The 23,135-nt window shown below is 47.8% G+C and overlaps 1 protein-coding gene across 2 annotated transcripts in view; it reads left to right on the top strand.

The window, feature by feature from the left end:
- XPO6 (exportin 6) overlaps positions 1-22,003 on the top strand; it is a 116,220-nt gene extending 94,217 nt beyond the window's left edge. For both annotated transcript variants that reach the window (XM_011982342.1, XM_011982341.1), the window contains 10 exons: positions 2,252-2,396; positions 6,359-6,505; positions 7,403-7,592; positions 11,691-11,846; positions 12,871-12,985; positions 13,156-13,327; positions 14,604-14,765; positions 17,693-17,791; positions 17,950-18,180; positions 21,339-22,003. In XM_011982342.1, the coding sequence (XP_011837732.1) occupies positions 2,252-2,396; positions 6,359-6,505; positions 7,403-7,592; positions 11,691-11,846; positions 12,871-12,985; positions 13,156-13,327; positions 14,604-14,765; positions 17,693-17,791; positions 17,950-18,180; positions 21,339-21,440 (1,519 nt within the window). In that variant the 3' untranslated portion in view covers positions 21,441-22,003. The remainder of the gene's footprint in view (positions 1-2,251; positions 2,397-6,358; positions 6,506-7,402; positions 7,593-11,690; positions 11,847-12,870; positions 12,986-13,155; positions 13,328-14,603; positions 14,766-17,692; positions 17,792-17,949; positions 18,181-21,338) is intronic.
- Positions 22,004-23,135: the final 1,132 nt, after the last annotated feature.

Here is a 23,135-nt window from a genome sequence, read left to right as displayed (position 1 = left end):
ATCACTTCTATAGTCCGTATTCAAATTTCTTCAGTTGTCCCAGGAATGTTTTTGTATCTTTTTTTTTTCCTTGAATCCAAAGTCTAATTAATCATGAACCACACATTAAATGTATTTCCTGTAATCTAGCACAGTTCACCCACTTGTGTTTGTATGTCTGCATGTGCATTTGTGTGTGAGAGTGACTGAGGACCTTTTGCAGATCCAGATCTTAATTTTTTAAAAAGCATGTCCTACAATCTGGATTTGTCCAATTATTTCCATTGTATTAGATTCAGTTTAAACATTTTTAGCAAGGTTACTGCATAGGCAATGATGTGCCTTTCCTCTTGCATCATGTCAGAAGGCTCTTAATATCAAATTTCCTTATAATTGTTGATGCAGAGTTTGATTTTAAAATGGTGTCTAGGCTGGGCACAGTGGCTCATGTTTGTAATCCCAGCACTTTGAGAGGCTGAGGTGGGATGATCGCTGGAGCCCAGGAGTTTGAGAGGAGCCTGGGCAACATAGTAAGCCCCTGTCCATTCCCAAAAAAAAAAAAGCCGGACATAGTGGTGCATGCCTGTGGCCCCAGCCACTTAGGAGGCTGAGCCAGGAGAATTGCTTAAGCCCAGGCAATAAAGGCTGCAGTGAGTTATGATCATGCCACTGCACTCCTGCCTGGGCAACAGAGCAAAACCCTGTTTCAGCAACATAAATAAGTAAATAAAGTGGTATCTGCCTATATCCTAATTTTGTCCACTGAAAGGTCCTAGAAACAGTGATACTCCAGTAGCAATTCTACCCCTTTTCCCCAGGTCTTAGTTTTTCAAATCCGTTCTCCAGAGTACCTTGGAGAGAAAAGCTCAAGTCTGGGGCAGGGTGATGTTGGACAGTCTTGCCAAGTCAGCAAGTACGGAAGTGCTCAGTGACTGTTGAGAATATGTGAAAAGGATGCAGGGCCCAGCTTGAAAGGGTTCTTCCTGGTCAAACTTGACAGTTCAGTCATCAACAAAGAATAAGTACAGTAATGAATTATACCAGTTTGAATGAAAAGAATCTACTAATTCAAAGTGATTAACAGGCTAGGCCGGTGTAGTGCCTCACACCTGCAATCCCAGCCCTTTGGGAGGCTGAGGCAGGAGGATCGCTTGAAGCCAGGAGTTTGGGACCAGCCTGGCCAACGTAGACCCCGTCTCTACAAAAAATATGAAAATTAGCCTGGTATGGTGACAGGTACCTGTAATCCCAGCTACTTGGGAGGCTGAAGCAGGAGAATCACTTGAGCCCAGAAGGTTGAGGCTGCAGTGAGCCATGATCATGCCCCTGCACTCCAGCCTGGGCAACAGAATGTGACCCTGTCTCAAGTAAACAAATAAACAAAAACTCAAAGTGATTAACAAAGGATGAGAGGAGGGGAAGCTACTTTTTAGAGAAGAATGCCAAGTAATGAGGAGAAAAGGAAAGATAGAAAAATTACCAATTCACAACCACCACTGTAATACTGATTTAGGCAGGGATTGTTAATAAATGCCCAAACCATGAGGAACACTGTCTTTGTGTCACCTCATAGTAGTATCACCTTACAACTTACTAATTATTGCCAAAAGGTAATTACGTTTAGGTATGTTAGAAGGCCTGGTGTTTTGAAACTCTGAGACAACTGTCTCTCCTTGTTTAAGATTGATTGTTTATTGTATTTGATGAATTGCATACTTTTTTGATACATATTTTGTTGCATGTACGATGCAGTCAGTACAGCCTTTGCTGAAACCAAACATAGTCTTTGTCGCCTCAGTTATCCCCTAGCCAGGTAGAATATATGGTGCGGTGGAAGCTTAAACTCCAAACTCTGACATCAAAGCTCTGTTGATAAAGCTGTCATACCTGGTAGTTGTCTATGCTTTAGTCTGCAGCTATGAATGTTAAATTTGTACTAGTTCTGGAATCAACACATGATCACTTAAGTTCTTTGATTTTGCTTTTATAATTTACCTTTCTCTTAGGTGAGCGTGTGTCACAGAAAGATTGAATAAGATTCAGTAGACATTGACTAACTGCCTTCTGTGCTCTAGTCAGTGGTGGCAATGTTTAAATGATGAATATCTTAGTTTTTAGATTCTGCGTGAACCAGTAAATGATTTCTATGCTGTTGCCCATGTTTTAGAACAGCAAATGCAGTGGATGCAATTCTTACGTCCTATGAAAATGAGTTGAACACTAATATATTTCACCCTAACCTTTAAAATCACATCGTCTTTTCTTTCTGCAGGCATGCTCAGTCCCTGGCTGCGCTGCAGGCTTACTCTCACTGGTTAGCACAGTATTGCAGTGAAGTTCACCGGCAGAACACGCAGCAGTTCGTGACACTCATCTCTACTACCATGGATGCAATCACACCGCTAATCAGCACCAAGGTCTCGAAACAGCAAAGCCTACACTTTTTATCTAACTCTGTCTCTCCTTCTGTTCCTATACCCGTTTACTAGAAAATCTAAATATGACACAGAGTTAGACCCATAAATCTTTCTGCTGTTATACACCTGTTTTATTTCATGTTCCTTTTTAGTTGTAGCCTACATGCTTTCAAATACAACTTTACTTTTTTAGTTATCTGAGTTCCACATGAATACATGCTCACTGTGAAAAAGTAAAATATTGTTCAGATTTCCAGACTGAAAAGTAGTGATACCTCTGAAACCTTTTCCTTCGCGCGGTAAGCACGGTTGGCATTGGTTGTGCAGGCACACCTCATTTTATTGCACTTCCCTTTATTGCACTTCACAGATACTGTGTTTTTTTACAAGTTGAAGGCTTATGGCAACCCTGCATGAAGCAAATCTGTCAGCGCCATTTTTTTTGACCACATTTGATGCTTCCATGTGTTACATTTTGGTAATTGTTAGAATATTTCAGACTTTTTTGTTACTATATCTTACAGTGATTTGTGATCAGTGATCTTTAATGTTACTATTGTAATTATTTTGGAGTGCCACAAACCAAAGCCTGCAAACTTGATTGATATGTGTGTGTTCTGTGTGTGTTCTGACTGCTCCACTGATTGGAGGCTTCTCCATCTTCCTGTCTTTAGGCCTCCCTATTCCCTGAGCCATTTAGTAACCCTACAATGACCTCTACGTGTTCAAATGAAAGGAAGAGTCACATGTCTCTTACTTTAAATAAAAATCTAGAAATGATTAAGCTTAGTGAGGAAGGCACGTCAAAAGCCAGGATAGGCCAAAGGCTCTTGAGCCAAACAGCAAAGTTGTGAATGCAAAGGAAAAGTTCTTGGAGGAGATTACAATTTCTGCTCCAGTGAACTCATGAGTGATGAGAAAGCAGAGCAGCCTTATTGTTATTGATATGGGGAAAGTTTCAGTGGTTTGGATAGACCAAACTAGCCACAACATTCCCTTAAGCCAAAGCCAAATCCAGATCAGGCCCTTCAATTCTGTGAAGGCTGAGAGAAGTGAGGAAGCTACAGAAGAAAAGTTGGAAGCTAACACAGGTTGGTTCATGAGGTTTAAGGAAAGAAGCTGTCTCCAGGATGAAGCAACAAGTGCTGATGGAGAAGCTGCAGCAAGTTCTCCAGAAGCTCTAGATGAGATCATTGATGAAGGTGGCCACACTAAACAACAGGTTTTCTGTGTAGATGAGACAGCTTTATACTGGAAGAAGGTGTCATCTGGGACTTCCATAGCTAGAGAGGAGGAGTCAGTGCCTGGCTTCAGAGCTTCAGAGAACAGACCAACTCTCTTGTCGGGACAACTGCAACTGGAGACTTCAGGTTGAAGCCAGTGCTCATGTATCATTCTGAAAATCCTAGGCCCTTAGGAATTATGCTGAATCTACTTTGCCTGTCTCTATAGATGGAACAACAAAGCCTCAATGACAGCACATCTGTTTACATCATGGTTTAGTGAATATTTTAAGCTCATTATTGAGGCCTGCTCAGAAAAAAAGATTCCTTTCAAAATACTACTGCTGATTGGCAATGCACTTGGTTACCTAAGGCCTCTGATGGAGATGTTCAAAGGTATTAGTTTCCATAGTTTCCATGCCTGCTCACACAACATCCATTCTGTAGTTCTGTAGCCCATGGGTCAAGGAGTAATTTTGGCTTTCAAGTCTTCTTATTTCAGAAATACATTTCATAATACTATAGCTGCCATAGATAGTGGTTCCTCCAGTGGATCTGGGCAAATAAATTGAAAACCTTCTGGGAAGGATTCACCATTCTAGATGCCATTAAGGACATTGTTGATTCACGGAAGTAGATCAAAATATCGGTATTAATAGGAGTTTGGAAGAAGTTGGTTCCCAGCCTCATGGATGACTTTGAGGGGTTCAGGAATTCAGTAGAGGAAGTAACTGCAGATGTGGAAATAATAAGAGAACTAGAGGTGGAGTCTGAAGATGGGATGGAGTTGCTGCAATCTCAGGATCAAACTTGAACAGATGAGGACTTGCTTATTATAGACGAGCAAACAAAATGGGTTTTTGAGATGGAATCAACTGGTGAAGATGCTGTGAACATTGTTGGAGTAACTGAGGATTAGAATAACACATAAACTCAGTTAATGAAGCAGCGGCAGGGTTTGAGAGGATTGACTCCAACTTTGAAAGAAGTTCTACTGTGGGCAAAATGTGATGAAACAACACCGCATGCTCCAGAGAAATACTTCTTGAAAGGAAGTCAGTCGATGCAGCAAACTTCATTGTTGTCTTATTTTAAGTAATTGCCACAGCCACCCCAACTTTGAGCAACCACCACCCTATTCAATCAGCAGCAGTCACCTTCAAGGAACACCCTTCACCAGTGAAAAGATTCCCAATCTGAAGGCTCAGATAATTGTTAGCATTTTTAGCAATCAACTTTTTAATTAAGATATGTACATTGTTTTCTTAGACATAATGGTATTGCACACTTTATAGACTACAATATAATGTAAACAAAACTTTTATATGCATTGGGAAACAAAAAAAAATAGTGTGCCTTGCGTTATTGTATAGTTTGCTTTATTGTGGTGGTCTGGAGCTTGAACCTGCGGTATCTCTGAGGTACGCCTGTATATCCTTCCAGACTTGTTTCTCTTTTTATGTAATGAGTAATAAAAAGTTTGTAGATAGCTAGAGATATAGCTGCTTTTGCCTAACAGTATGCCGTGGTTTTCCTTTACATATGTAGAGCAACTTCAGATTTTCAAAATGTCCAATGCTTTTTTTTGGGGAGGGGTGGGATGTATAATAATTTTCCTATTGATAGAAATGAGTTCCTTTTATGTCCATCTTACATATGCTGGTGGGCCTGTAGGATAGATTCTTGGAAGTGGGATTACTGAGTCAAAGGTTATATCCATGTTAAAACTGGACAGATTCTATTATGTTATCCCCCAAGTCTGCTATATTACTAGAGCATATATGTGCTTATTTGAATGTTTTTGTAGTTTTAGTCATACATAGCATTTTATACATTTTAAGCAGTGTATTGTTTTAATAAGAACAATGTGTTGCTTTCCATAAATTTATGTTGTATTTATAATTATAACTTTGAAAATATTTCTATCCCATCAGGAATATGTTTCATGATTTTCCTAGCCATTGCTGGACTTCTAGGCTGCCTTCCTTAAAAAATAAAAAATCATTACAAAGAATTCTGAAATGCATGCATTCATGAATGTAGCTTTACCCTTTTAGGTAATCTTCTTAGAGTAAGTGGAGATTTAGGGTTAAAGATTAGGAATATTTTGTGGCTCTGGGAAATCATAATAATTTTTTTTCCTTAAGTAATTCTGCCTGCCTTGACTTTTTGGTGTGCTGTTTTTACCTTAGTCTTACCAGCATTAGGTCCCATCTGTAACACATTTTCTCCTTTGCTAATTTGAAAGCAACAGTGGTAATTGAACCAAGTATTTGATAGGCATGCTGAAGGGAAAGCAGTAGGAGAGACTGGCCTGAGTGTTAGGGCACAGAAAGGTGGGGGGTTCAGGGAGATCATGGCTCTGCTGGAGCAAGAGGAGTGAGGTGAAGAATCCCAGGACCTGGATGACATGCCAGGGAGTGTGCCAGCGAGTGTGATTGAATAGCTGATAGGGAGCCACTGCAGACTCGGAGCTGAGAAGTGCCTGAGTTCAAGGCTGCTGGTGACTTTGAAGGAGGAACGGGAGGAGATGCTAATGGCTGTGGCAGGAGCTGTGGACATGACAGAGAAGGTGGCTTCTCTTGTGAATCATCACAGGAAAAATTCTTGAGCTAGATAGAGCTTAAGTGGTGTCATTGGGAAACCAAGAACCACACGTAGGTTGTGACTGCCTCAGCAAAGTTTGAATCCCAGTCTCACAGGGATGGGGTGAACTGACGTGCCCTCTTCCCTCTACAGGTCCAAGACAAGCTGCTGCTATCTGCGTGCCACTTACTGGTCTCACTGGCTACCACCGTGCGGCCCGTCTTTCTGATCAGCATCCCTGCAGTGCAGAAAGTATTCAACAGAATCACTGATGCCTCTGCCCAGCGACTTGTCGATAAGGTGAGGCCCCAGAGCTCCCCTGGGGTCCCCAGGGCTGTGTGGCTGAGACCCGAGGAAGCTGAGGAAGAAGAGTCTGGCCTTTGATTTTGTACTCAGAGCTTACAGGCTGTGCCAGCATAGACGGATTTCTCATGTTTGTGGCACTGACACGGACTCAGTGATTCTCATCGTGCCCATTGTAAGGCAGGCAGTCAGTGTGCTGATTCAGGCATGGAAAAGCACCTCCCAGTGTGCAGAAAGGTTTTGCTGTTTTGCAGCGTGGTAATTTCGGCCAGTGTTGTGAGTGTTCTCTTTGCGTTCTTTCTGATTCAAAGCAGTCTGTGTATTCTTTGGGGTTGAGAAGTGTCAGGCAAGTGCATTTTCTTAGAATCCTCAAAGGAGGCTCAGGCTAGAAGTTTAAAAACTACCTAACAGGAGGAGGGCAGGAAGGCTTGAAGAGGGTATCAGAGAGCACCAGGATGTGATTGCATTGCTTCTGACCTCATGCTAGGGGCATGGATTGTCATGGATTCTCCTGCAAGTCCTGCTCTAAGTAGCTTCTCGGAGGACTCAGAAGCCACCAGCTGAGCAATGCCTGAGATGCTGTGTCTGCAGTGTGATTTCTCCCTCTCTAACACTTGAAGTATCAGATTAGAGAGGAAACGAGAGCCCCAGAATAATGATTGAGGTTGGCTCTGGGTTATGCTAGACCTAGACATGGTGCTATTACTTCATTTCATTTTCCTCCCTAAGTTGCCTTCCAGTTGGACCAAAGGCCCTGCCCAGGTTATAAGAAACAAGCCTGGGAGCTAGGGCTCCAGGTGTGCAGCCAGCAGATGCTGAAGGCTGTGTCGGCCATGCCGCTCCACTGTCTTTGGTTCTTTGACCTCTGATGGATGCCTTTGGGGTCTCTTGTAGGCCCAGGTGTTGGTGTGCCGAGCCCTCTCTAACATCTTGCTGCTTCCGTGGCCAAACCTTCCAGAGAATGAGCAGCAGTGGCCTGTGCGCTCCATCAACCACGCCAGCCTCATCTCTGCACTCTCCCGGGACTATCGCAACCTAAAGCCGAGTGCTGTTGCCCCACAGAGAAAGATGCCACTGGATGACAGTAAGTGACCCCTAGGCTGGGACAGCTGGGGAAGGAGGTAGGCAGGCATTGTTCTTTGTGGCAGATGAGATTTGCCCCGGAGGCTCCTGAGGTAAATGTTTTCTGTCCACAGTCCCATAGAGGCTGAGCAGGAAGTCACACTCGGGAGTGGAATCCTGCTACCTGTGGAATTCAGCAGCCAGACCTATTTCCTGAATGCAAACTGTCCCTTCTCTTATTTAAAATGTAAAAAATTCTGGAGCCCTAAGAAAAAATGGAAGACACTGGTGATGGTGCCTTCTGTCTATAAAATACGTCTTAAGGTGGTTATTGATCTATTTCAGATGCTTGTGTAGGCAAGCAGGGCAGTTCATCTCTACACGCTTGGAAAATGTGCTCAAGAACTGTTTTTCCAGATTGGTTTCAACCTTTTTCCAAATACAGATATTCCAGAGGTTTTGAAAGAGCTTGGTTTCTTAAAAAATGGCACTTGAAGTTTGCTTGTTTATATTAAAGAGGGAAAAAAAGTGATTAAGGAGAAGTAAGGCATCTGATTTCTCAGAAATATCTCTTTGAAATAACAAATAGTACCGAAATATTTTAAAAATACCATCTCTTCCCAAAAAGAAAATAGAATGTTATTAGATGGTGCCACTTATGGAATGTCAAATTGTAATACAATACTCTTTAAAAAACACTACTTTTATAACCAGGAAGATTAACGTATGCGCATTGTACAAATATATTAAAATAGAATAATATAAAGAAGGAAAAAGTAACTCCTAAATCTGACCAGTTTTAATATTTTAGAAAGTAACCATTTTAACCATGCTTCCTTCTTACCTTCCCTTTTCTATTTTAAAATAGGCTTCATGGTTACATAACTGGATGAGAGTAGCTGACATTTTGAGGGTATACTGTGTACTAGGCTCTTGCCTTGGTGATTTTATATCCATCATCAAGTCTCTGGCTATGCCAGCATCAACTTTTGAAGCTGGTGTTGGTCTGTTCCTGGTTCGAAGTATTTTTCAAAAATCAGTAATTCGTTCAGTTCTCACATTAGCCTTATGATTTCAGTACTGTTATGATCTTGATTGATGATTAGCGTGAGGAAGCTGAGGTCTAGAAAATTAAGGAACTTGCCCGGGGCTTGCATCCAGCTGTTGTGGAGTCACGCTTTATCATGTGTAATGGTCTCCTTTCCGCACTTTATCTTACATGGGAGTTACGTCGGTCTGCATGGGCGAGGATATGCTCAGTGGTAACAAACAACTCCAAAAGCGTAGTGGCTTAGTGCAAGAAGAAAGAGGATTTGTTGTTCATGCTACATGTCCAGCTTGGGTCACGCAGGGTGGGGAGGTCACACAGGGACCCAGGCTGAGGAAGGCTCCATTTCAGTGTGTTCACTCTGGAAGGGATTGTGGTGAATTGCGTAGTGGTTCTTAAAGGTCTTACCTGAAACTAACATATTTCTTCCACCTCTGTTTCCTTGGCCAGAGCCAGCTACGTGGCCTTGGCTTAACTCAGGGCAGGGAAGTGTGATGCCACTGTGTGCTGAAAGGGTTTGCAGTGTAGTATGTGAATGACGTCTTCACTGTGCTGACTGTGTGCAGGCACTGGGTTGAGCACTTTGTATACATTATTTCATGTAACTTCCTGTGTAACCCTGTGAGGTGTGTCTTATCCTCATTCCACAGTGTCTTAAAATGAAGTTTGGAAAGTTTCATTTTTCTTATCTTGACTTTATACTTTGAAAAAAAAATTCCAAACCTACAGACTAGCTGAAGGAATAAGAAAACAACTGCATCTCTCTCACCCAGATTCACTAATTGTGAATGTTTTGCCACATTTGTGGTCTTTTCTGCAACACACTTTTTCTTAAAAGCCAGCTGTTTAAGTTGCAGATAATTGACACTTCATCCCTGAATCCATAACCTTTGTATCTATATAGAACAAGATATTAAACATTGTTACAATAATGTTATTTAACATGTGGCCACATTAACACTTTTCCCCAGTTGTTACCAAATTGTTCTTTTTTGCTTTTAAAAAATCCAGGATGTGATCTAGGACGGTTTCATTGTGTTTGGTTGTTATAACTCTGTAGTCTCCTTTGGTCCAGAAGAGCATGCCCAGTTTTTGTCTTTCGTGACATTGGCATTTTTGAAGCATCCAGGCCTGTTTTCTTGTCACATGTCTCATAGTCTTGTTTTGCCTGATTGTTTCCAGTAGGTTGTGGTGTAGTGGTGCATATTCGTGTTCGCATTTCCTCTTGCGTTGTTTCTGTTTGTCCCATCCTTGGTGATGCTCAGTCTGGGCGCCTGATGGGAGTAGGGCCTGCCAGTCTGTCCATTGGGAAGGTGCTTGGCAGGTGTCATTGCTCAGGACTGTAGAGAAAGTGGGCCAGGTCAAGAGTTGGACTTGGGTCTGAATGGCTCCAACTCCTGTGTTCTGCACCACTTTGCCGCATTGCCTCTTTCTTGAAACCTCCCCCCGCCCGCCAAAAAAAGAAAAGAAAAGAAAAGAAAAAAGGTTCTTAATGGTTTTATAATGTCCTGTCTCATGGAAGTAAAGCAGTTACCTACCCATTCTCCTATTATTACATACTTATAGTGCTTTCAATTTTTGACTTGTACATTTTTTAAAAATACATCTTTTGTCCTCGTTTGAATTTCCTTAAATGCCAGAGGTCAGATTTTGGTTTCTTGACTGTTGGTTTTTCACCCTAAACTGCTTCCCCTGTTGCCTGTGCGTTCTTGAGGAAGTGGCTGCCCTGAGCGCGGTTTCCTGGCTTAGTAGAAGTCCACATGCTTGTAGTTGTGGATGACTCCCTTCTCAGCAGTGTGGGTGAGCCTTTCCTTTACTCTCCAGTGTCACTGTGACTGGGGGACCAGGCCTGTGACGAGAAGCGTCTTCCTTCATCCTCAGCCCTGTGAGTGGGGCAATGCTCTCTTTCCACATTTTCAGATGAGGCAGCAGCAGGGCCAGGCCTGCCTCCATCCACCTCCTGAGCATGTCTTCTTTCTGCCGTATCCCCTCCTCAAAGCTGCGGCAGTCCCACAGAGGCTGCTGAGCACTGGGGTTCGGAGGACCCAGAGAGTGCTCCAGGTGGGGGGCAGCTCTCAGCCCAGCTCTGGCTCAGCCTCTGGTGTTCGCCAGGGTTGAATCTGCTAGGCTCAGGCTGAGCCATGGGTGTCACCTTGGGGAGGTTGGTAGGAGACTCTGCATCTTAAGGGGGTGACTCCACTCGCTCTGGGAACAATGGCAGCATCCCCGTCCTGGACCTTCTTAGATGGCTGGCACACTGCTAGCATCGTTCAGGACCTTGTCTCTAATCCCCACTGCGGCACTGCCAGGGTGGGGTTGTCGGCTCTCCCAGATGGATGAGGGTCTTGCCCACGGCACGTAGCCTTCAGATGATCACCTGTGGTTCATAGTCAGGGCTCTCTGACCCCTGGCCTGTTTGTGGCCCACTACATCTGTTTTCCCTGTGTGCCAAATGGAGTCAAAAGTCATCTCAGGGTTAGCGTTATATATTGTCAATAACATAATAACAATAATTATATGCCTTATCAAGCTACAAACCTAATAGGCCAAAGATGGATCAGGCAGGTTGTTCCTGCAGCCAGCACCATTACATGTGCGTGGCAGGTGTTTGTGGGATTACTGGACTGGAGTAGTGTCCCACTGAGGGACAAGGTTTGAGCTGCATGTGTCCATCCTGGCCTGTGACCTTATGACACTCATTTTCTCACCAGTCTATTCACCATCTTAGATTTGATTAAATCCAAGGCACCCAACCTGGGGGTGCATTTATTTATCTTTTTTCTTCTGTGAACTTGTTGCTGATGGCCAGAGGCAAAAACCTGAGCAGGCAGGCATCTTCTCCCCAATACACACTCCAGGCGTCTGGAGTCCTGGCAGTAATAATAGTAAAAACAAAAACTAAAACATAAAGAGAGGAGAATTTATATTGTAATCAAGAGACTGTTCCTTTAATGAGACTCGTGTGATCATCTTCTTGGTACCTTTGCAAGTTTCCTCCCTCTCCCTTGTGTCTCCTCTTGCCGTGCTTTCTCCCCAGACAGCTTATAACCTGCAACTCATCTTGATTTGCAGCCAAAGTGATTATCCACCAGACACTCAGCGTCTTAGAAGATATTGTGGAGAATATCTCGGGGGAGTCCACCAAGTCTCGACAGATTTGCTACCAGTCGCTGCAGGAATCCGTTCAGGTCTCCCTGGCCCTCTTTCCAGCTTTTATCCATCAGTCAGGTAGGAGCTGGCCCAGAGCCCCACTGGTGGGTGGTGCTAACAAGGGCCAGAATGCCCACTTAGATCTGTAAAGCACACTGAGTCAGTGCAGTACAGGCCTCGACTGGCTCCGTGCAACGAAACCCGGTACTGAAGGGAAAGGGCAGTGGTGTTTATTTGCGGAGTCTGGGGCCAAGGCCCTATGGAAAAGTGAGCAGAGCCCTCCATATGGGCCTTGGCACCTACAAGAGAAGGCTAGAGAGCTTTTTTGGCTTAGTTCTCCTTATTTTATGGCAAGGCGCATTTGCCGAGATCATTCCCCTCACCCTTGTCTGTCACTGTCAGTGATAGAGGGCCTCTCTAGCTCTGTGGATGTACTTGCCCAGCTCTCACGAGAGCATTATAGTAGTCTTGTCAGTTTTACAAGAGAAATATCAAGCACTTCTCAGTCAGCAAATATTCATTGCCTCTTGCAAGCACATTGCGTGCAGTTAGAGCTGAAACACTACACAAGATGATTGTTGAGATCTGGAAGTGAAACTGCCCTAAATGTAAGCAGTATTTTCTGCAATTAGTCCATTTAATGGACCAGGGGCATGCAATCTAAATACACCTTCATTATCCACTTTCAACCACTCAACCTCTGACCCAACTGCAGGGATTGTTAGTCATAGGGGGAAATGACTTAAGCACTCAGGGGTTGACCCAGTTGAGTAGTTTCATCACTGTGGGCACAAAGTGATCCCTCTCCAGTGACACTCTGACTATCACTGGATGTCGGGCAATGAGGCAGGGTTCGAGATGACCTTCATTTCCTGTAGTGAGCCACCAAGTGGAGGTTCCCTATACCAGAACTATTTTCTCAGCGTGTCCCTAATCATTTTCCACTTTCTGTCATTGGCCCTGATGGTATTGGGGAAATGTTTCCAGCAGGAAGCCGTAGAGAAAGCTGATAGTGCAGATTTCAGGAGTAGGTCGATGAAGCCCAGGGTTCTGGTTCTCCCTGTGTGCAAGCCTGTGACGGTGTTTCTGCCCCTTTCCCCAGATGTGACTGATGAGATGCTAAGCTTCTTCCTCACTCTGTTTCGGGGCCTTAGAGTACAGATGGGCGTGCCTTTCACTGAGCAAATCATACAGACTTTCCTCAACATGTTTACCAGGTAACCACAGAGACCCCCCATCCATGGTTTTCAGATTCAAGGGAGAAGTAGTGGGTCTGGCGACAAAGTGTGACTTTTTGCTCCTGTTCTGTACTTGCCACAGCATGGGTTTTCATGCTGACCCCCAGAGAAACATGTGGTTGCTCACTGTGTGGCTTTCTCATCTGTAGAGAGCAGTTAGCTGAGAGCATCCTCCATGAGGGAAGCACAGGCTGCCGGGTGGTGGAGAAGTTTCTGAAGATCCTGCAGGTGGTGGTCCAGGAGCCAGGCCAGGTGTTCAAGCCCTTCCTCCCCAGCATCATCGCCCTGTGCATGGAGCAGGTGTATCCCATCATCGCCGAGGTAGGGGCTCAGGCAGTCCCCTGTGCGGCCCCCCATCTCCAGATTGGGAAGGGAATGAGATTTCACAGAAAATGGATTGTGTTTTAAAGTTCATTTGTTAGTTTAATAGGCTAGTAAAGTAATTTCTCCCAAGGAAGAAGGCCTTTAGCGTGGTACAGTCTTCTGATATTGATCGAGTTCATTGGAACTAGTCTAGTGTAAGCACAGCAGTTATTCCACAGGGTCAGTTGCTAAGATCAGTCTCCTGCAGCAAATAATTTATACCTTTAAGAGACTCTGATTTTCTATAGCAAACATTCTAACATATGTACTTTCCTATTAGAAACATTCATGGTCTCAAGGATACAAGGCAAGTTCTTGAAACCGTTCAAACAAACCTTTTAATGTTACAGGAAAGCCCTTAGTCCTTAGAAAATAGGCAGGCACTCAGCATGATAAGACCAGGAATAAGTATAGATGTAATTTCAGTTTTTTTGGTAATAGTCATATAAATAAGAGCTAATCTTTAACTGTCTGAACTGAGACTGGGACAGGTCTGGTCTATGGGACAGACTGGCCTATGAGGCTTCTTCTGTGGACGCTTGTGGCCCCTGGTGTCTATTTAATTTTAATCAACACTGAACTGAATATATGTGGGCCTTCTGCTTTTGAATTCTGCAGAGACATCTGGAATAAGGGATTGCAGGTGCTGGATTCAATGAGAAAACACTGCTGAGCCTGCCCCTTCTCCTCTACCTCCTCTCAGAATCCTGGCTACTGGGAAAGAGACTGGCCCAGAGAGCCTGGCTCCCAAGTGTTCTTTAAACCCTCCTCTTCTGGGGAGCAGAATCACTTTAAGGCATTGGGTCTGTCTTTAGCCTCTGTGGTTGTGTAAGACCAACAGGTTACTGGGACAGCATTTTTCATCCTGCGAAAAGGAACAGGCAAGATGATCTGACAGGTCGAATAGAACAGAAAATCCATACTCCTAATTGTTCATCCACTTGGTAGCTTTTTTCTAGTGTAAAAGCTGAGTGCTCATCAGAAAAAGGGGCCCCTGGCACTGACCCATGCATTCTCTCTCAAATGTGGGCCCTGTCTCTGCTGAAGAACTCACGGTGTGAACCGCCGACTCCAGGGGCTGGATGTCTTTTGCGCAGGCAGTGACAGGCATGTGGATGGAGTGTTGACACTTGGTTTGCTGTCACGAGGCATCTCCTAGGCATCTTTGCTGCCCTGGGCCCAGGCCAGAGCGGCTCCACAAGCTGCAGATCTGAGCGTCTGTGTGTCTCTGCAGCGTCCCTCCCCTGATGTGAAGGCTGAGCTGTTTGAGCTCCTTTTCCGGACACTCCATCACAACTGGAGGTACTTCTTCAAGTCCACCGTGCTGGCCAGTGTCCAGAGGGGGATCTCTGAGGAGCAGATGGAGAATGAGCCCCAGTTCAGTGCCATCATGCAGGTAATGTCGGGGCGGGGGGACTGCCGGGTGACTTCCTCTAACCTGGCACTGCAACGAGTCCTGTCTTTGAAGCCCCACCAGTCTCGGGTCTGAAGCTCAGTTCTGCCTCTTAGTATTGACGAAGTTAACTAATTTCTTGGAACCTCAGTTTCTTCATCTGTAAAGTGGAGCTAATGTTACCTGGGTCACAGGTTTGTTTTGAGGTGAAATGAGATGACATACACAAAGTGCATGACACTTGGAGATGCTTGATAAACGTCAGTTCCGCTGACCTCATAGTGCTGTTTCCCCAAGTGTAAAGAGCCTGCTTATGCCAGAGTCACCCAGGGCCTTCTTAGCGGGGAACTGCCTGAATAGGAGTCTCTGCAGGAGGGCCCTGGGCCTGCGCTGTGATTCTGACTCTGACCATACTAGGAGAAACACTGCCCTGGGAGGCAGGGCAGATGCAGCTGTCCATCGGAGACAGTGCGCTCTCTGGGGGCTAAGCACCCCTTTTTGTGGAAGACTGGGACGGCATCCCCTCACGCGGACAGCCAGCCTGCTCTGTGGCTGCATCAGGCACGCTCCCAGGGTCTGCATTCAGGTGTCTGACATTCTCATCTGAGTCTAGCTAGGGGAGGCTCTTTTTGTTTTTTCAGTGCATGCTTTTCCTCATGGGGAAGCAAGAGGAATATCCACCCTCCCTCCAGCTCCCTACTAGCACACAGCATGCATATGGGCGCGCGCACACACACACACTCTCATATACTCACTGACTCTTGTGTGGCACTTCTTTCCAAGCACGTGCCCTTGCCCTGGACTTCCCATCCCTGGCACCCAGCGAGGCCTCAGGTCTGCAGTACTCAAGTGTTTGTGCCTCCCCTGCCTTTCTCTTGAACCCTGTCCTTGCCTGGAAGACTTCTTTGGCAGACTGGTGCCTGGTCCCCCCTGACGGCTGGTGAAAGGCACTTTGGAGCATAGTTTCACAGTTTGGCAGTTTCTTTTAAAGTTGAATATGTAGTTACTGTATGACCTAGCAATCTCACTTCTAAGTATTTTACCCAAGATAAATGAAAGCATATGTTCACACAACCTGTACACTGATGTTTATAGAAGCTGTTTCATAATTGCCAAAAGCTGGAAACAATTTGAGTATCTAGCAGCTGAATGGATGAACAAGCTCGTGCGTGCCTCTAAGGGACTGGCACTCGGTAGTAAGCAAGCATGGATTCTTGATACAATCAGCAGCATAGATGAGTTTCACATGAATTCTGCTAGGTGAAAGAAGCCAGATGCCAAAGGCTATGCACGGTGGGATCCCATGCCATTCTGTGACATTCTGGAAAAGGCAGAATAGGGACAGATAATGAGCAGTGGTCGCCTAGGGGTGGGGGTGTGAGGGGACGTTCTGGGCGATGGAAGTGTCCTGTCTTGGTTGTGATGGTGGTGGTACAACTCCACAGGTAGGTCAGAATTCATAGAAAGATAAACCTCAGAAGTTTTACTCTGTTATACTTCCATGAACCTAACTTTAAACAGTAAATAAGTGGAAACTGTTGGTCATCATGGAGATCTTATCCCTGCTGCAGGGATTACAAGATCCCCCTCTAGTAGCTTAGGGGCCCAGGGATAGAATGACGAAGCAGTCGCCACTTGTTTTGTAGGGGGTTCCTGTAGACCACCGGCCTCCCCCACTGCCCCCCTGCCGCACTGCCCCCACGGTCACTTTCTATTCTTTCTGTTGGAGCAGGGCACTTTGTGTTGGTGCGCGGGGTGTTTCTTTTTGCCCCTGAACTAGTAATTTTTTTTTTTTTTTTGAGAGGAGTCTCGCTCTGTCACCCAGGCTGGAGTGCAGTGGTAGGATCTCAGCTCACTGCAACCTCTGCCTCCTGGATCGAAGTGATTCTCCTGCCTCAGCCTCCCGAGTAGCTGTGATTACAGGCATCTGCCACCACGCTGGGCTAATTTTCGTTTTTGTTTGTTTGTTTGTTTGTTTTTGTTTGTTTTTGTTTTTTTTTTCGAGATGGAGTCTGGCTCTGTCACCCAGGCTGGAGGGCAGTGGTGTGATCTCCGCTCACTGCAAGCTCTGCCACCTTCCGGGTTCATGCCATTCTCCTGCCTCAGCCTCCCTAGAAGCTGGGACTACAGGCGCCCGCCACCACGCCTGGCTAATTTTTTTGTATTTTTAGTAGAGACGGGGTTTCACTGTGGTCACCAGGATGGTCTCAATCTCCTGATCTTGTGATCCGTCTGCCTCGGCCTCCCAAAGTGCTGGGATTACAGGTGTGAGCCACCGCGCCCCGCCAGTTTTTGTATTTGTAGTAGAGACGGGGTTTTACCATGTTGGCCAGGCTGGTCTTGAACTCCCAACCTTCAGTGATCTGCCCACCTGGCTTCCCAAAGTGCTGAGATTACAGGCCTGAGCTTCCGTGCCCGGACCGAACTAGTAACTTTTACACCCAGGAATTCCAAAGCAGTTTAAAAATACTTTGCTTAGCCTCCAGGCAGAGGCTTAACTTCCAGGTAGAGGCTCCATGAAGGAGCCTGTAGGGCTTGTGGCTTATGAGACATGGGATGCAAGGAGAAGGAGGGCAAGGAAGGGGATTGCTTGGTTTGAGCAGGGGCAGGCAAGCAGACTTTGGTGTCTGCCAAGATTGCTGAGGGATTTGGCTAGAGGTGTGAGCTTCTTGCTTCAAAACCAGGTCCTGTGATGGGTTTCTAGAGGTTGGTTACAAAAGGTATATATGAGACCATAATAAGAAGCAAGGCCCAGTGCGGGAAGCATGAACTCTGATACTTAGGAGGAGAGTCGCAGAGGTCTGAGCTGGTGGGTCAGAGGCATCAAGACAGTGGGTGCCCTGGCCCTGGCACTTGTTCTTCTGACATGGGGTAGATGCCCCAGAAGTGCCTGGTCTTGCAGTTTATAAAATGGTGGTCTCATTTCCTAGGCTTTCGGACAGTCGTTTCTCCAGCCTGACATCCACCTTTTTAAACAAAATCTCTTCTACTTGGAGACTCTTAACACCAAGCAGAAGCTGTACCACAAGGTAAGTGCCCCAGCTCTTGGAAAGATTCCTCCATCAGGGGCATTATGGCCTGCGTCCCACCCTCAGGTTACTCACTGGAGAGTGTGACGGAAAGTGGATGGAACCCGGGAAAGGCCCCTGGGGGCCGGCTGCTGCTCACCCGGTCTCTCTGCCTGCAGAAGATCTTCCGGACCACCATGCTGTTCCAGTTCGTGAACGTGCTGCTCCAGGTCCTGGTCCACAAGTCCCATGATCTTCTGCAGGAGGAGATCGGCATCGCCATCTACAACATGGCCTCTGTCGACTTTGATGGCTTCTTTGCCGCCTTCCTCCCAGAGTTCCTGACCAGCTGTGATGGTGTGGATGCCAACCAGAAAAGTGTGCTGGGGCGGAATTTCAAGATGGATCGGGTGAGGAGAGAAAGAGGCCGGGCTAAGAGGAGGGCAGAGTGGGTACTCAAGCCTGGCACCTGTGCAGCAAGGAGGGGGCACATTGAGGCCTCTGGGCATGGTCTGTGCCCACCCTGCAACTTGGCAACAGCTCACAAGATGCCTGCTGACCCAGTGCTGTAGCCTGATTGAGGGGCACAGCCTTTTCCCCAGTCTTGGTGTCTGTAGCACATATGTTCTTAGTCTCAGCCGTGGAGGTCCCGAGTTCCTGGCTCTGCAGCCCCTCCATTTGTCTTGGCATCTTTGTTGATACCCAGGGCCCTGCCGTTCTCCCTCCTGGGTGACGAGCCCTGGTGGGGCCAGCATTGGAGTGTGCCCAGGCTTGCATTCAGGCTTAGATGGTTGGTGCTTGGAAGCTGCACTTCTGGGTCCCCAGGGTTAGAGGTGGGACCCAGGTTCCTGGGCTGTCTTGGGCGCTTTCCAGACCGGCCCCAGCTCATCTTGGGCTGAGTTGCTGCCAGGTCCTGGGAGGAGCCCTCCTAGTACCCTCTTGTCCCACTGCTGCTGCCTGTGCAGGGACTCTCAGGTGGGCTGTCCCCACCCATGCAGCACCTCGACGGGAGCTGGGTGCTGCTGGCTCTCGGTGTCCATGAGGTCATCTTTTGTTGGAGCCTGACAGTGCCTGGGGCCTCCTTCCCCATGGGGGCTCACCTGTTCTCTTCTTCCTGTGTCAGGTGACCAGGCCTCTCCCTTGCCTTATAGGAACTTATGGGAACTTTTCCTTGTACCACTTTATACTTGATGAAATTAGGAGAAGAAATCGCTTTCTCCCTGGTCCTCTTGGGGTTCTTGACCTGAGTCCTCTGTGAAGCAGCTTGTCCATGGCTCCACTGTAGTGCTCAGATGCACACACTGCTCTTGCTGGCGCAAACCTGACCGCCTGCTTTCCTCATTTGCCACGTGTGGCAGGGGAACTTTTGCTTAGACTCATCCTGTTCTCCTATGTCTTGGGATCTTCCTTGTCTTGGGACTCATTCTCTCCTAAGCCTCTTCCAGTTCACTTCAGCCTCTGGGTATGTTTTTTTCTTTTTCTAGAGGCCAGATCCTAATAATTATCAGCTTCTAATGATATCAATATCAGTCAACTTTTTGATTTAAAGCTGTGGTTTCAAAATCTAGTTATAGGCCAGGCGCAGTGGCTGACACCTGTAATCTCAGCACTTTGGGAGGCCAAGGCGAGCGGATCACTTGAGGTTAGGAGGTTCGAGACCAGCCTGGCCAACACGGTGAAACCCTGTCTCTACTAAAAATACAAAAATTAGCCACCTGTGGTGGCTGTAATCCCAGCTGCCTAGGAGGCTGAGGCACGAGAATCTCTTGAACCTGGGAAGCAGAGGTTGCAGTGAGCAGAGACTGTGCCACTGCACTCCAGCCTGGGCGACAGAGTGGGACTCTGTCTCAAAAAAAAAAAAAAAGATCTAATTAATATCTGAAGCACCTGGGGTGCTTATTAAAAATGGAGAAACAGACTTCTATGTTCTACCCAGGAAATTCTGGTTTGGCATTTGGGAGCCACTGATTTAAAAGACATCCCTTAGTTGGTTTTTTGAGGGTGAAATAAAAGAATCACCACCTTCCATTCAATCACTCACTGTGTGTTTGAAGCCAGCTGCTTCTCAAGCCCCGGGCCAGGAGCTGGGGCGCCAGTCCCAGCCTTCGCCAAGTCTTTCATAGTAGACAGGCCAATACAGCGCCCTCTGTGGACTACACAGTGCCAAGCATGTGACATGTCCTGGCTCAAGTAAGCCTTCCAACAAGCCTCTGAAGTGTGGGTCCTGTTACTCCCCCATTTCACAGATGGCGGGGGCTCAGAAGGTGAGCAGTTCACAGAACTTGGAAGTGGTAGAGCCGCGAAGCAGGAGGCAGAGCTGGATGTTCTGACCCCAAAGCCTGCACACACTCCCCAGAAGCAGAGAGCTCAGGACAGAGGCACTGACCTGGCTGCTGGGGCCAGGAAATAGGAGGCATCTGTGCAGACTTTGGGAAGAGGCAGGCTTTGAATGGAGTTCTGGAAGAGCAATAGCGGTTGGGCAGGAAAACGGACTTGGTCCTGCTCCTGGCTGTGCTGGGGCTTGCTGGGCCTGTTTGAGTCCTCACCAGGACCTACACCGCAGGCATTCAGCATCCCACACTGAAAAGCAGGGTCTCCTTGTGTGCATGGCGGCGGAGGTCAGGGCCTCACTTCTGGTCCAGGGCTTTCCATGACCCACGCTGCGCCCAGTGGGACAGGCCTCGGGACTGTGTGTGCTGCTGCTCGGGTGGTTCTCGACTGGCTGGGGCGGCCTGGAGCCCCATGGGTAAGCATTCTGCAGACATCACTGGGTGTGCGTGTCACCTCAAGGGGCTATGGTGAAGGAGAGGGCTGTCACTGCAGCCATGCCTGTGTTCGAGGGCCCGGACTCAGGAGCAAGTATGCTGGTCCCTTCTGTGTGAGCTGGGGCCAGCTTCTTCATGGTGCAGTGCTTTGGTCTTTCTGTCCTTAGACTAGTGATTCTGGTGATTCTGGTAGGGCTTGGTGGCACCCTCGTGGTGAGGACTCAGTGAGTTGATGTCTGTATGTTGATTGCAGCAGTGTCCAGCACCTGGCAGGCCCTAGGGACATATTCCTCTTGTTCTTTTTCTCCCATGGCGTCTGGCACAGAGCCTCTGTGACACGCAGTGCAACAGTGAATAGAAGTTTTGAGTTTTAGAAAGTGCTCCCTGGCCGGGCGCGGTGGCTCACGCCTGTAATCCCGGCACTTTGGGAGGCCGAGATGGGCGGATCACGAGGTCAGGAGATCGAGACCATCCTGGCTAACACGGTGAAACCCCATCTCTACTAAAAAATACAAAAAAAAAAACTAGCCGGGCACGGTGGCGGGCACCTGTAGTCCCAGCTACTCGGGAGGCTGAGGCAGGAGAATGGCGTAAACCCGGGAGGCGGAGCTTGCAGTGAGCTGAGATCCGGCCACTGCACTCCAGCCTGGGCGACAGAGCGAGACTCCGTCTCAAAAAAAAAAAAAAGTGCTCCCCTGTGTTCAGTGCACACTCTGGGATGGAAGTAGCCATTGGGGTCTGGTGGGTGGGTGACCTGGTGTGTTGGGTGGGTGTTTGGCTGCAGCTATGCCCCTGCCTTCCAGGACCTGCCCTCATTCACCCAGAATGTGCACAGGCTGGTCAACGACCTGCGCTACTACAGACTCTGCAACGACAGCCTGCCCCCTGGCACTGTGAAGCTCTAGGCCTGCTACTGGCTGGGGACACGGACTTCTGCTGCTGCCACCTGCGCCAACCCTACCTTCCACCACAGATGTCTCCCAGACGGGCCTCGGTCACACTCCTTGGCTTCTCCCACGCCAAGCAACGCTGCCTGCCTCTGCCGCTCCTCCACATCTTGCCGCTGCCCAGCAGAGCTGGCTTCTGGGTCCACCTGAGCACTGGATGGTGCTCCCAGGGCATTGGAGCAGGCGGAGGGTTGTGTGGCCAGGTACTAGGAGGCACCGGGAAATCCCATGGGGGTGGCCCATGCAGACCAGGCGCATGTGGGTCATGGGGCAGAATCGCCAAGGACAGCTCACGACAGTGCCACCTTCTCACCATTCCAGCCAAGGAGAGATGTGACGTCGGAACTGCTCTGGCGCTTCTGTCAAGCCTCCCCCGCCCCAATTGCCTTGAGATCTCTGCTCTTTGTCAGAGATTTGCAAAGACTCACGGTTTTGTTGTTTTCTCATCATTCCATTGTGATACTAAGAAACTAAGAAGCTTAATGAAAAGAAATAAAATGCCTATGTTGTTGTTCTAGAAACCCTGACTGGGGAGCTGCTTGCTACTCACAGCCTCCTTGAGGCCGGGATCCCAGCAAGGCGCATCCTGGTGGGAACGTGGGCAGTGCAGCTTGGAGTGGGCTGGCTCCTGGCGTCTCCCACTTTCTAATGGTGTCTCCCTGACTGCTCTTACTCAGCGAGGGGAGGGGGTCTCACTGACAGTTGGCCAGATGATGGAGGGAGGCTGGAGTCCGGGAGGGGGTCTCGCTGATGGTTGGTCTGGTGCTGGTGGAGGCTGGAGGTTGGGAGCGGGTGTTGCTGACGGTTGGCTTGGTGGTGGAGGGAGGCTGGAGTCCAGGTTGCCTGACTCCTGTGGCCCCTGTGGCCCCCACACCCCCTGCCCCCCAGTGTGGGAAGTGTGGGCTCTGCCTTCCTCACCTCCTAGGGAATAGATTCCTTCCCACAGTGTGCAGCAGGACCTGGCCCTTTGTGGCCTGAAGTCTTGCTGGACGACAGGGAGGTGGGGTCTCGTGATGGATTGCCTGGGTGAGAATAGAGGTTGGAGAGGGAGGGAGGGTGTGACTCTGTGAGGGTGGGGATGGGTGGGACTCAGGACTTTATGACGTGTCTGAGAGCTGGGGCTTTGCCCAGACGTTCATGTGTGGGAGCGGTACTTGTCATCGAATTGTCCAGAGTCAGGAGCCAGCAGCTCCTCCTGCGCTAGGTGTCATGATGACTGGGCAGGCCCAAATCGGGTAGTTGCTGATGTGGACCGCAGCGCCTGGCATGGAGAGATTGGCTTACCTGGACGGGAGGGCAGGCATTGACTGGCTTGTTGCCAGGCCTGGGGAAGGTGGGGGGCTGTGGGTTGATGTCTGTTTCTGAGACTTCCATAGGAATCACCTGGGCAGGGGCTGGGCCGGAGTGAGCAGGGCGTGCATGATGTGCGCTTGTGTGGCAGGCCTTGGCTCCGTGTCCATCACAGCCTCCGAGCTGCAGCCAGCTCTGCTTCAGAGTTCAGAAAGGAGATAATAGAAATGCCGATTGCTCTTTTGTAGAAAGGAATTAGCATCCAATTATGCGTGGGCTATAAATACCACCTCACCTGCCTGCTAGGGAAGGCCAGGAGTGCTGTCTGTGCCTGAGACTGTGAAAGGGCTTTTTCCTCTGGAG

The sequence above is a fragment of the Mandrillus leucophaeus genome, unplaced genomic scaffold (assembly GCF_000951045.1).
Source record: "Mandrillus leucophaeus isolate KB7577 unplaced genomic scaffold, Mleu.le_1.0 Scaffold24, whole genome shotgun sequence".
Lineage (NCBI taxonomy): Eukaryota > Metazoa > Chordata > Mammalia > Primates > Cercopithecidae > Mandrillus > Mandrillus leucophaeus.
This window is presented reverse-complemented; position numbering and strand designations above follow the sequence as displayed.